The sequence below is a fragment of the Triticum aestivum genome, chromosome 2D (assembly GCF_018294505.1).
Source record: "Triticum aestivum cultivar Chinese Spring chromosome 2D, IWGSC CS RefSeq v2.1, whole genome shotgun sequence".
Lineage (NCBI taxonomy): Eukaryota > Viridiplantae > Streptophyta > Magnoliopsida > Poales > Poaceae > Triticum > Triticum aestivum.
In genome coordinates, this window is record NC_057799.1 from 358,502,022 (window position 1) to 358,516,487 (window position 14,466).

Sequence of the window (14,466 nt, forward strand, 5' to 3'; positions counted from 1 at the left end):
ACTGTGGCACCCTTGTTATTTACTTTTGATATAAGCCCTTTATGTGATGTCGCTCAGACGTCCGACTGTGGCACCCTTGTTATTTACTTTTGATATAAGCCCTTTATGTGATGTCGCTCAGACGTCCGACTGTGGCACTCTTGTTATTTACTTTTGATATATGCCCTTTATGTGATGTCGCTCAGACGTCCCACTGCAGCACTCTTGTTATTTACTTTTGATATAAGCCCTTTATGTGATGTCGCTCAGACGTCCGACTGTGGCACGCACTGTCATTTACATTCCAATATAAGCCCTTTATGTGGTGTCGCCCTAACGCCCGACTGCGGCATTGTTAATTTATTTTTACCTTTTCGAGGCGTCGCTTCAGACACTCGATCGGTCTTCAGTTATTTCATTGGGATTTCGGGAGGACTACCGCCCGACTTCCTTTTTATTTACCATGCAGTGCAAATTTTATTATCTGAGTGCGCGTTACTAATCTGCTCATGTGCATCATGTTTGCATTTGTTATATCTTATGTCCAAACTGGCTTGCGAGTACTTTCATAGTACTCACCTGGCTTGTTGATTTGGCCAGATGTTGACGAAGGCGATCTTATGGATGAAGAGTTCGATAGCGAGTCCGACGCCTAGAGGAGTCCCAGTCAGTCCCGTGCGATCCTGGAATTGGTCACTTGTATTATACGCTTCCGCTACCCAGAATAAAAGCCCTCGAGCCTCACTCCGATGCTCGATGAGTTGTAAGATTTAGGAGTCATGTCAACCACCTCGCTGTGACATATCCACCACCACTTTTATTACGAGTCAGTAGTTATGCCACCAAAACCCTTGTGTCATATCCGCCTTTATGATTTGTATCGGCGTGCTTGTAATAAATTGTTGAGCAGCCTCAGCTCAACCCTGTATTATATTCAGTACTTCTGGATTTCTGAAAATCAGGGATTTGTCTACCAGTAAGACGGATTCTTCTATACTGGTCCGTTAAAGGGTCGGTTTCTCAATAAATGTTTTATTTGAAAACCGGTCGTGACAATTTTGTACATTGGCTTTCATCAAAACTAAGGAGTCATCAGCAAAGAGAAGGTTTGTACCAGCAGGAGCATCACGGCAGACCTTGACACCATTGGAACTACCATTCTCCTCTGCATGTGTCAACAAAGTTAATGGGCCTTCAATACAAGGTAGAAAAGGTAAGGGGTTAGTGAAGCCCCCTATTGCAGCCCCCTCAAAGGTTTAAAACTTCCAGTCTCCTATGTATTAAGGCGCACTAAACACTTGAAACACATAGCATTACCAACCCAATCAACATGAAAACCCAATTTTAGTAAAATAGCCTCCAAGAAACTTCATTCCACATGATCATAAGCTTTATGCATATCCAACTTTACCACACACCAGCGCCCTTTGCCCACCTTTTCATTTTTTATTGCATGGAGACTCTCATACCTGATGAAAACATTATCAGTGATTAACCGATCCGGAACAAAAGCACTCTGTGTTAGACTAATAACCTCATGCAGAAGGCCTTCGAGTCTGGCAACTAGCATCTTTGAAATAACTCTGTAAAAAAACATTACACAAGCTAATTGGTCTAAATTGGGTAACTTTTTCAGGTGAGTTTACATTCAGCATCATCACAATAGTCGTATCATTCCATCCATGTGGTTTCACCCCAGTATTAACTGCTTTAGGAACCTCCTCAATAAGTTCATCCCTAACATAAACCAAAACCTTTTATAGAATGCAACGTGAAGTCCATAAGGACCAGGAGCATTGAAGTCACCGACAGAGAACAAGACTTTTCTAACCTCCTCCACGGAATAAGGGGCCAAGAGGGCATAGTTCATCTCACAAGAAATTATCCGCCGTACTCGGGATATGACATCAACATTAGGTGCTTGAACTTGGGTAGTAAATATGTCAGAAAAATAATCCTTAATGGAACCGTTTAGCCCATCTGTACCGTTTCTCCAAACCCCGAAATCGTCCAAAAGTTTTTAAATATAGTTTATTTTCCTCCGAGCCGATGCGGCCTTATGAAAGAATGATGTGCCCCTCTCTCCATGCATAAGCCAATTGGCCCAACCTCTCTGGAGCCACACCAGTTCTTCCTGATCCAGAAGATTTTCGATGAGTGCTTGAAGATCTTTCATTTTTGACTGAGATTCAACTGCCAAAGGCCCATGCCTTAATTTCTCTAACTCTTTCTGCAGCTTTGCAACTATTTTTTGGGACTCTTCAAAACATCTTTGTCCCACTGATCCAGATCATTACGAATCGCTTATATGGTCAGCCAAGGATGGGCCGGTCCAAGCAAGTTTCGAATGTTCCCAAGTTGTTGTAACAATTTTAGTCACGGTCTCCTCGTTGAGCCAGCGGGCTCCGGATTTCCTTGGACCCATAGACCATTGTGTATTTACAAGAGCAAAGTACTCCGTATCAAGGAGAATGGGCATGTGATCCGAGTGAACATGGTGTTCATGTATTTTATTTTATTTTGAGAAAATCTGGTGCTCATGCAATAGTGCAGAAGAAGAAAATTTCTCAGCCCTAGTTTCATTGCGTAAGGCTCTATCAAGGCGTTCCCTGATCACGCCTCGACTCCATGTGAAAGGATTTCCAATTACATACACTTTTTGAAGAGCAAAGTTATCCACACAATCCCTAAAGCTCTGCATCATTTGTTGTGGTCCAATATTTCCGCCTTCCTTTTCACTAGCAACTAGAATGTCATTAAAGTCACCAATTATCATCCAAGATGTTGTAGCATTGTTGTGAAGATCCCGCAAGTAGGACCAAGAAAGGTGTTTCTCATCCCATGCTAGTTCGCCATGGAAACCAATCAAGCGCCAAGCAACGCTATCACCTTCCATTACCAAACCATCGATGAAGTTAGGAGTAGCATAGTTCAACACCACTTCGTTAGACTGATTGTCAAAAAAGAACTAGGCCGCCTGAACGACCATCACTTTGTATTACATGAAGGAAATCAAAACCTGGCTCAACTCTCAACTCAACTGCCTTAGCTTTATCTAGATGGGATTTAGACAGAAAATCGCATTCGCTCTCACTCGCCCTTGGAGATCCAAGAGCTCTCAAAAAGTTCCGCCCTTGCAAGAGCTAACCACTTATGTTTCTCTCCTGGTTCATCCAATTCCTTCTCCCAAATCAAATTGTCGAGTTCACCATTCTCTAGATGAAGTGTCGCTAGAAGAACTAGGATCATCTACATTCTTCCCACATGAACTACCTTGTCTTCCTTCTCCGACAAATTTGCCATGACTTCCGATCTCCCCGTCACTGCATCCAACCCCTCGCTACCTCGCCTGCAGAACCCCTCGCTACCTCGCTTTCAGAGTGGTTGCAGGCAACAAGGGAACCATTGATCGCAACGGAGAGATGTCGTACTCGGTGAACGCACAGCGGCAGCCACCAGAAGAAGGTAAAACTATGGTCTAATGGACTCCTTGGCAGAGCTGACGATCTGATTGTTACAGTTCTACAATCAGCAAGTGTCCCCATTCGGCTGAACATATTCATCATGAACAAATTACTCAGGAAATCAATAGTGTGCAACAACAGGAGAAAATTATGCCAAAACGCATGCAAGAGATAATATCGTCGTGGCTGACACATAGTGTAGGTTTGTCTAGCAAAGCGCCAACAAAAACATCGCACCGGTGGTAGCACACTGGGTGTGTCTTAAGACACGTAATGTCTGTTCTAAGCAGCACACGACCATGGAAACACAAATCTTATCTATATCCTGATCGCAGAATCTTGGCCACAAACATCTCCAAGCTAAAAACGCAGATAACATCAAATCGAAATGGTTCCAGATAAGTCTCTGTCAGCAGGCAATACAGCAGACAACAGGTACAAGATTGAAAAAGGCAGCACCAGTCAGATCACAACCAATAATCGGGTTAACGACCTTGAAATTACATCATGATGATGTGAATGCTCCACTCGGCCTATGCTCCGTCGGTGAGGGACCGCTTCGACGTGCTGATGTATAGGACTGCACCCAAACAAGAGGCAATCAGAACGGAGAAAAGGCAGGCAAATTGGAGTTTGATTGAAATATACATGACACACATACCGTTGTTGCCTCTTATGAAGGCGTCACCATACTTGTTCTTCAGTTGGCCGTTCACGTACTCTTCGGTTTGCTCCATCGCAATGTTCATATAGCCATCCAGACAAGCCAGAATACCTGGTTCAGAGTTGATGTAAATACAACGCTATCATTAAATTTTGAATAACCATGTCCGGATGCTAGCTAAGTCGACTGGATATAAGATAAAAATAAGGAGGGCGGCATTTGCTGGAAATTTAGTGTATATATTGTTTTTATTGTACACTTAATGAACTGAGTTGGTGTATGTATCCAAGCATGGGAATTCCAAATGCAACAGTAGTGCTCATCAAGCAATAGAACATATCACTCCATTCTGAATTATAAGATATTTTGGATACTTCAATATGGACTACATACAGACTGAAACGAGTGATCAGGCACAATGAAAGGCGTCTAGATACATGTGATTCATAAAAAAACTAGAACATCTTATAATTCGGAACGGAGGGAGTAGTTATTAGACTCGCGATTCGCCATTTTCCATGAATTGAATTCGATAGGGGATATACATCTACGATTTGCGAATCGGCTTGATGGGATTTGCGTTTCGGTTCAATTTGACAATCAAAGATGAAATATATTTTGAAGAACTAAAAGACGAGAGAAGACGACCCATCAGGCAGTTGGACCAGCCCAGCAAGTGCCACTTCCTCTCTCATAACCAAGAACCATTGGATGCTCAAATAGTGATCTGCACTGTCCAAGTCAATACCCTCCTCATTTCTGCCCTAACTCCCTGACAAACTAAGGTCAAAACCACCAGCCACACGTCCTCACTTCCTTCCTCCAGTCCCAGCCCCACAAACTGCTGCTCCTTCTACCCAACCGCTGCAGCCTGCTCCCATGTCTTCCCAGCGACGTGTCCTTGTTGCTCCGCGCTGGCTGCAGCTCCCTCCCATCTACTCCCAATGATGTCCAGGCTGCTCCTTGATGGCCGGTGCTCCTGGTTGATCGTTACTCCCACCTCGCCTGCAATTAATGGCAACGGAGGTAGCACGGTCATGTAGCAACAGTGAGGACATGGACACCCATGTTCCTATGACTTTGTCCTTGGGTCGCGAATCGGGAACGAACCGAACGAATTTGAACCATGATCTAGATCAATCGATCCAGATCAGAGTTCAACGATGTTTTGAGCGAATCCGGCAACTATGCAATAGAAGTGACATATCAACTTAGTGTGGTCAGTATCGCTGTGTACTTCTAACAATTATTACAGTTACAGTTGCAAAGTGCAAAGTTTGCAGCAACTGGTCACTAATGCACATAGTGTAAACAAAGGTTTGTCCATACGAGACTACGAGAGAAGAAAAAAGGGACCAAATCAAAAGCACATATCACTATTTTAGGAGGTTGCTAGCTTGAAGAAGGTATCCAGCAGCTTGACACTTAACCATTCTGCTTCCCATTTACAGTTACTGCCGGAGTTGCTTTTGATGGAACAAGACTATGCACTGAGAAATACCATTTGTTATCTTGCTATTCTAGAATGGTTATTACTATTTACTTATCATATTTAACTTGGGCAGTCTTACTGATAAACAGTATACTACTATAGTAGTAAATTGCAGAACAATGTAAATTAATGGGCACCCTCGTGTCTAAATATCTATTGTTTTACAAAAGGATAACCATTACTATTTCCATGTATCCCAAATGTTAAGTCACATGGATTGACAAGGTAAACGGATATTGTCAAGAATACAGTACTGCAGATAATTGTTTCTTTACTAGAACAGACATTAGCACAAATACCACCAGAGGCAGACAACACTATTGACCCTTTGAACTTACTAGCGAGGCACTCACCATAGCAGTATAGTCACTGAGAATAGCTACAGTGCACTTTCACCTTTCATCACTATATCTTCTAACATATGTATAAGCTACAATTTTAGGCTACTCAATGGAACTGTTAATTAACTGACACGGTACTAGCTACAGTTCTTGCAGTGCAGTGCTTCGCAGGGTACAACATGCCCAGCTGAGGACTGAGTCCAACCATTTGATCCAGGTGATTCATAGCTAGATGCTTGGAGTTCAGGTCCTCACGTGTAAATATCCTGTAGCCCGTATTTTAGAATTTTAATTCATGCAAGATAAAATTTAATAAACATCTAAAGACTTTTTTACCTCAGTAAAATATTCCAAAATAAGGGAAATCACAGGAGCCTTAAATCTTTCAAGTCTTGAAGGGTCATCCAGAGAAGCACTGCGGCAGCAATTAAATAACTTCTGTTGCACATTCCACACTCTCACTTTTACGGTTTTACCTACCAATTGTGGTGGGAATCAAGCTCTGAAGTAAGATTTAAGGCTCCTGTGATTAAATAACTTCTGTCGCACATTCCACACTCTCACTTTTACCTACCACAAACCGTGGTGGGAATCAAGCTCTCAAGTAACTAGGATACTTGGCTCAGTAGCATTCTCTAGGTGAAGGAAGTGACTGCTGGAAGCCTGGAACTACCTAGGTGAAACTGAGAGTGAACTCAACATGCATAAAGCAAGCATGCACCCAAAATACAGGTGGTTATCTATTTAATTTGTTCTTCACCTTTGTTCAAAATATTTTATTCCATGCTTTGTACCTGATTCAAGCATATGAAGTGTGACAAGTTATCATATGCTAATGAGTAGCTGTGCCTTGGGGGATCAAAGAGTTCTGCTCTTCTAGGATGTTCGGAGTTTTAGTAGACACTGTTAATGTCAGACTGTGAGAAGTGTGAAATTTCACCCCCATGACTGTGAACCCCGGGTTAGGAAGCTCATGTTCATTTTTTATACCAATTAGTTCCCTCTCTAATAAAAAAAACAGTTATCCCCGACATTCTGTTATTCTTGGTAAATCACCAAATATATTTTTTTGCCGGTGCAATCAAATATTCTTGTGCATGCTTGCTGAGTGTGACTTCATACTCATTCTTGCTTATCCGATTTTGGCAGCAAACAGCAGTGATGGTCATAAACTAATGATGGTGGGCAGTAGGTTTAGCACCATGGGACGGAATTATAAAGTTTGTTTTTAGAGATTTGTGTGCGGTAGAAAACGATGGTCATCGATGAACATGTACAAATTTTAGCCTGGCATGTTTATGAAGTTGGGCTTATAAATGTGTGGTGGCTGTTCTGTCGAACCCCTGTTTTGGGGCGTGACATCAAATCTCAATGGTCCCAATAGAAGGAATCTCTTGATTACAATGCACATTTTGCGTAACAATATCCGAATTCTTTAGATTACTTCACTTGAAATGTGTGGTGCATAAAATTAGAATATCATGACATATGAATGTACATGTCAAAATGCACAAGTTTCTTGAATCAGTTTGCTACTTTACAACTTGTCTACAACCCCGAGAGACGAGAGTAATTTGTGAAACCCAAATAATAGAGTTCATTTGGTAATTCTAGTTCTGCAAGATGAGCTGCTGCCACGTGAGCTTCAAGCAAAGGGCAACGAACCTAACACTGAATTATCCTCCTTTGCAGAAGACCAAATTTTACAGCTAAAATAACCTAAAGCATCTAGTAACTATCCAAGTGATAAATCAACGTCGGTGCTCTCCGACCTAAACTCCGGGATAAAAAGCTATCCGCAAGCAGGCTCCCAGTAGCCCTGGTTTATCTCAACAGAAGTCTCATAGGTCGGGGGATCTACCGAATTTACCAAACTGCGCACAAAACATACTGCGCTTCCTAGGGTTGGTGCTATGGAAACGAGACAGGGATGGAGACGGACCTCGGTAGTCGACGCCTGAGTTGAGTTTAACGACGACGGGTCGGCCCCTGATCGACTTGAGGAAGTCTGACGGCGTCTTCACCGGCCCACCAGCTCCTCCGCCGCCGCTGCCGGACTTGTCCGCGCCGCCGGTGCTCATCTCTCTCGGTTGTGTGGCTGGGACTGGGAGGCTGCGAGGGTTTGGTCTTGGGCTTGGTTGGGCTGAGTTGGGTGGGATTCAGCTTTGAAGGCTCGGTCTGTTGGTTTGGAGTTCGAGGCGAACTGAGTTTACTGGACCTAGGGGAAATCCTGTCTGTTAATTATATATCTAACGGATCAGGAGAGACCTGGTGCAATGCTTTATTTTTCTCATCATACGATAAGTATCACATGTATGACACGAAGTAACACCGCCCCACCTTTCAAAAAAAAAGTAACACCGCCCTGACATTTTTATAACTACAATTGCCATCCAAAAAATAAACCTCAAAAAACTGAAACTTGCCATTCAAACAGAAAGTTATCATACTTCACAACTAAAGTTGCCATCCTCGAGTAATTAAAATTGCCATCCTCGAGTAACTAAAATTGCCATAAAAACGTTAGAACGGAATTGCTTCATGCCACAAGTGTGACACTTAATAGGGTCCTTATTTTTATCTCCAATCCAAATTAAATGACGCAACTTTGGGAGGGAGCACAACTTTTTAGCTTTCGTATTCATATGCACAAATACATTAGAGTTTAAAGGAAGGATATATGATGGGTTTAATGCACCGGTGAAAGTTACGCGGTACTAGAGAGGCTAGCAATGATGGAAGGATGAGAGTGCGTATAATTCATGGACTCAACATTAGTCATATTCGGTAGATCCAGGGCCCGCTTCATCTTAACAACCACTCACCTCGAGCTCCTCGCTCCCTAGCCGCGCCGGTGGCCACTCCGGCCCCGGCGGCCACCCACTGCCTCTCGCCGGCCGCCTCCCCGACCCCCGATGGACATCTCCCCTCCCCCCTGGAGGCCAGCACCCGGTACCGCGCTGGCTTGCCTCAAGCCCCTCCTCCGCTGGATCTGGCTCCGTGGCATCCTCCTACCGCGACACCCTCCTCGCCTCCCCAGCCCCCTCTGTCGGCGACCTCCAGGCCGGTCCTCCGCCCCGCCGGCCCGGACCGCGGTCGGAGGTTCACCGCGTCGCCCTTCCGTTGGAGGAGCCATGGCAGGCGGCCCGGGACCACCGCCGGAAGCGTCTGCGGTAGCCTCGCCCACGTCCGCGCCGCCCTGAGGCGCCCCCGCGTCTCCGCTCCCCGGCCGCTTCCGGTGGCGAGTGCCCCCGCTGCCTCTCCCCTGGCCACCTGCTCGCGGACTGCCGCAAGGACATCCGTTGCCGGCGGTGCAGGTTCTTCGGTCACAAGGCACGCGCTTGCACCGTGCCCCATGCCTCCCTCCCTCCGGCCAAGCGACCGCGCGCCGCGCCACCCTCCCCGGTGCCCAGCTTCAACGGTTCCGGCCTTCCCGTGTCCTCCGGGCAGGCCTCACCATCCCCGTCGCCGGCCCCCTCCCCGCGCCCCTCGTCGACGTCCTCGGGCGCGGCTCCGCCTTCGCGGCCGTCTTCCTAGCCCTTGCTCGCGGCGCCGTCGCCGCGGCCCTTGTCGTCGTCCTCTGCTGCGGCGACTTCCTCCTCGGGCACTCCACCGTGATGTCTGGCCATCCCTCCCTCCGTCCCGCCTCCGCAACGTGCTTCCTCCCCCGCTCCGACGAGATCGACGCCGCCGAGACTGCGCTTCAGCGTGCCCTGGTGGCCACGGTCGCCGGCCACCGTACTAGTGTCCCCTGCACTGACGTCACGGGGCTGGTTAGCGGGCGCTTCGACATCCCCGCCGACGAGTTTTCGGTCCACCGTTGCGGCCCGGCGCAGTTCTTGATCCGGTTCAGGAACATGGAGGACCGTGCCCGGGTGGCTGCGGGCGTCGCCCGTGGGCCGCGGTTCCGCCTCCTCATGCATCCATGGTGCCGCCTCGCCGACGCTCAGGAGGTCTCTCTCCGGTTCAAGGTCGACTTGGAGATCTTCGGCATCCCGGAGCACGGGTGGCACCGTTCGTCCGCGGTGACTCTGCTCGCGCCGTTCTGCAAGGTTGATGAGCTCGCCCCCGAGACCAGCAGCGGCGCCGACATGTCCGTGTTCCACCTATCGGCGTGGACTCCCAACCCCGATGTGATCCCCCGGACTTCTAATCTCTACCTCCCGGAGCAGGACGCGGTGCTCCCTGATGCCAACCCCAACGTCGTCGAGCGCTTCGCGTTGGGGGTCCTGCGTTATCCAGTGACCATCCACGTGACGCGCTCCACGGACTTCCGTCTGCCTGCTCCGGCGCCGCCACCGCCGCCCCCTCTGACGACGGCAACCCCTTCGACGTGCCCCCGTCGCCGCCGTGCCCTGCCGCCTGGCCGCGTCACTGCGACTTTCCGCGTCGGTCCGGAAGCTCTGGTGATGCGCGCCGTCCCCGCCCTGGCCCTGGCAACTCCGGCACCGGTCCGCGTTCTCGTCGTCGGCGCCACCCCCGTCTCCTCCCTCCGACTGGCACGGGATCCTTGGAGCCCACCCGCTGCATGCTGACGCTCCCCCCCGGGCCCATGCAAAAAGCCGCCTCGGCTCGGCTAAAAGCCGCCTTGACCATCGCTCGGGCAGCGCGACCTGGTCTCCCGCCCCGGCTGTGCCTGCGCGGCCCGCCCCCACACCGCTGCTGCTGACATACTGGCCCCACCAAGATTTGGATGGATATTCCTCCCCTGGCCGCACAGCTCGCGAGACTTCCATGGCCCCACCCTCGCTCCATGACAAGGCGGATGCTGGCCTGGGCCAGGCCTCCCTGACCAACGGGTGGTCAGAGGATCAGGAGAGCGCGATTCCCCCTCTCCCTGATTCACCGCAGGCGGATGCGGATCCCGAGGCTTCCTCTTGCATGGTGGCCCCGCTTTCCCCCTGGTGCCGCGGCAGATCGGGACGGATCCAGAGGCCGCATTGTCGCCGACCCCACCATCCCCCGCTGCATGCACGTGCTCTCCCAGCCAGCTCTCTGCTGCGGCCACCCCCTTCCTGCCAGGTGTCCAAGCCCTACTCGCCCCAGCCTCGCTGGACCATGCAGGCACCGCTCCAGCTACCCCCGATGACTGCACTCTGCAGGACTTCATCCTTGGGATCCAACGCCGCGAAGCGCCGGTTCTCCCCACTCCTGGCCCCAAGAGGAAGAGAAAGGAGCTCCCACCCAACTTAACCCCGAGAAGGAGTCACCGGATTGCAAAGAATGACCGTGGACGGGACTCTGAAGCAAAGGCCAAGAGGGGGCTCCTACTTCGGCTCGGCCTTGTCCGCGATGGCGAGCCTATATCCTCTGCTTCCATGGAGCGATACAGCAAGCTCTTTGAGCAGCCCCTTGCGGAGGACGTTGTCCAGGCCTTTGCGGACTACTACGGCTGGCACATCCCCACCGGCACCTTGGCCGACAACACCCCCTCGGCGGCACGCGGCATTGCCGCGAACTAGCTCCGTTCCGCCGCTACCCACGTACCCCTCTTCTTCATATGGATTGTAATCTTAAGATTGTTTTCTGGAACGTCCGCGGTCTCAACTGCAGGGCCAAACGTAACACTGTGCGCTCCGTTATTGCTTCGGTTTCTCCCACCATCGTGTGTCTCCAAGAGACCAAGCTCGACTCGGTCTCCTTGCCGCTCGTCATTGAGACCCTTGGCCCCTGCTTCGCTGACTTCTTCTCCCTACCAGCTACTGGCACCCGTGGCGGAATTCTACTCGCTTGGAACCGTAACGAGATCTCCATCTCTAGCCCCTACATTGGGCAACACCACATCACTGCCCTTGTCTCTACCACCACCGGTGCGCACCCTTGGTGGATCTCCGGTGTGTATGGCCTGCAAGAGGATGATGAGAAGATTCTATTCCTCCAAGATTTACAGGAGACTCGGGAGTCTTGTGCCGGCCCTTGGCTGCTTGGCGGTGATTTCGACCTTGTTTCTTCCATTGAAGATAAGAGCAATGGGCGCATCAATAGACGCACCTCGAGCCGCTTCCGCAGGTTCATCGCGGACATGGAACTTCGGGACGTATACATGCATGGCCTCCGCTACACTTGGTCCAACGAACGAGACTCTCCAACCCTTGTGCGCAACGACAGATTCCTCTGCACTTCCGACTGGGACACCTCGCAGCCTCATGCTCACCTTCGGTGCCTTGCAACAACTGTCTCCGATCACTGCTCGTTGTTCCTGGACTGTTCCCCGCTCCAAGCAGGCCCTAAACGATTCCACTTCGAGCGATTCTGGATCAAACTCAACGGCTTCCAGGAGACGGTGGCGGATGCCTGGGCCGGCGTCCACGACCCAAACCCCTTTCGGCATGTTTACCTCCACCTCAAGCACACTGCGCGCCGCCTCCAGAGCTGGGGTGCGCGTACCATCGGCCACGTTTCACTTCAGCTCTTGATCACGCGCGAGCTCACGGCTCGGCTGGATGCGGCGCAAGACTACCGTCCTCTCTCCCCCTCGGAAACCTGGCTGCGCAGAAATCTCAGGCGCGCTTATCTGTGGCTGGCCTCACTAGAGAGGTCCATTGCCCGCGAGTGGGTCAGGTTCAGCTGGCTCAAGGAGGGCGAAACCAACACTGCATTTCTGAAGATCCACGCAGCCCACAGGCGTCACAAAAACCGCATCTTCTCTCTGCGGGTTGATAACACAACTGTCCACGACGAGCAAGGCATGGCAGAAGCTGGGTTCCACCACTTCTCCTCCCTCTTTGGATCATACTCACCTCGGGAATTCTCCATCGACCTCGACCAGATCGACGACCGGTCCTTTGACTTGGCCGATCTTGAGCACCCATTCACAGAAGATGGAATCCTCAGAGCGGTGCGGGCGCTCCCCCGTGGCAAAGCTCCGGGCCCCGATGGCTTCATCGCGGAATTCCTCGTTGCCTGCTGGGACACGATCAAGGCCGACATCTGCGAGGTGTTCGACAAATTTTAATCCATGAATGGGCGCAGCCTGCAGCGTCTCAACGAGGCCCTCATCACCCTCCTGCCAAAAAACAAGATGCCTCTGCCCTCTCGGACTACCGGCCCATCAGCTTGATCCACCTTATTGCCAAGCTCATCGCCAAAGTCCTCTCGCTCCGAATCGCTCCTCGTCTGAGCCAGCTCGTGTCCACTAACCAGAGTGCATTCATCGCCGACCGTTGTGTTCACGACAACTTCATGCTTGTCCAACAGACCGCTCACCAGCTGCACAACTTGCGGGCGCCTAGGGTGCTCCTCAAGCTCGACACCACGCGCGCTTTTGACACGGTCTCCTGGCCCTTCCTCATCGACGTCCTACGTCACCTGGGCTTCGGCAGGCGTTGGATCGAGTGGATCACCATCCTCCTTTCCACCTCCAGCACGCGTGTCCTCGTCAACGGGGTCCCCCGGTCCCCCGATCGCCCTCGCCTGCGGCCTGCAACAAGGAGACCCTATCTCCCCGATGCTATTCACGATGGCCATTGATGCCCTCAACTCACTACTGGTGCATGCCCATCGGTGTGGACTTCTGCAGCGACTCACCGCTAGGCATGCTGCTTCGAGCATATCCCTCTACGCCGATGATGTCGTCGTGTTCTGCCACCCCTCCACCCACGACCTGCGAGTCATCCGTGAGCTGCTGCGTGTCTTTGGGATGGCGTCTGGGCTATGCACTAACTTCTCGAACTGCTCGGCCATGCCCATTCAGTGTGGCGATGACGAGATTGCTTGCATCCAGAGTGAGCTTGCCTGTGCTGTGGTTGGCTTCCCCATCATCTACCTCGGCATCCCGTTATCCATGCGGAAACCGTCGGCGTCATCCCTGCTGCTGTAACGCCCCAAGACCGACGCTTCAGAAGACTTCCATATTTCGTGATCACCGTGTGTTTCTTTTGTGCTTGCTCTTTTATTTTTCATTGCATCATGTCATCATGCCTTCATGTCATTTAATTTTTAAAACTGAACTAAATAAATTGCATAGATTTTTGATCCATTTAAATCAAGGGAAACACACATGGTGATTTCTCTTTATAACAATTACCTCCCAATATTATTAGGGAGCTATGATAAATATTCCATCCTTTAGGAATAAACCATAACACACTTACAGTTTAAGTTCCATGCATTTTTCTACCTCAATTCCTTGCCTCAAACTTTGCCAACAATTCTTATCTCATTTATCGAGGCTCTTCCAAAATTCTCAACATTTTTGGATCTACCAAATACCCACTTCCTTCCTACACTCATTTGAAAATAATTCGAATGAGTTTGAATTCAACTTCACGCCCATGCTCACTTTCTATTTTTCTTGGATCAAGCTCATTTTTATGAGTCCGGGAAAATTGTCCGCATGCACAAATTCTTTCCCTAACCCTCGCTTTCTTTTCTTCTCTCTAATTCTTTTCTGCTAAAGAATATGAGGGAGAGAGAGAGCCCAGCTAGGCCTCTTGGGCCTAACCAACCAGACCGACCCGTTCCCACAGCCCACTAAAACCCCTCCTAACCCTAGCCGCACCCAGCGCCCGATCCCCAATTCCCATC

The 14,466-nt window shown here is 49.9% G+C and overlaps 1 protein-coding gene across 2 annotated transcripts; it reads right to left on the reverse strand.

The window, feature by feature from the left end:
• Positions 1-3,591: 3,591 nt before the first annotated feature.
• LOC123053147 (U6 snRNA-associated Sm-like protein LSm6) lies at positions 3,592-8,145 on the reverse strand. 2 transcript variants are annotated; one of them, XM_044476555.1, is made up of 3 exons: positions 7,883-8,145; positions 4,105-4,218; positions 3,592-4,023 (listed from the first exon to the last, which is right to left on the reverse strand). In XM_044476555.1, exons 1-3 carry the CDS (start codon positions 8,019-8,021, stop codon positions 3,977-3,979), a joined length of 300 nt encoding a protein of 99 aa, XP_044332490.1. In that variant the 5' UTR covers positions 8,022-8,145; the 3' UTR covers positions 3,592-3,976. The 2 variants fall into 2 exon arrangements, with proteins under 2 accessions (XP_044332490.1, XP_044332491.1); XM_044476556.1 differs by lacking the exons at positions 3,592-4,023; positions 4,105-4,218 and adding an exon at positions 4,438-5,112.
• Between the last annotated feature and the right edge of the window lie 6,321 nt (positions 8,146-14,466).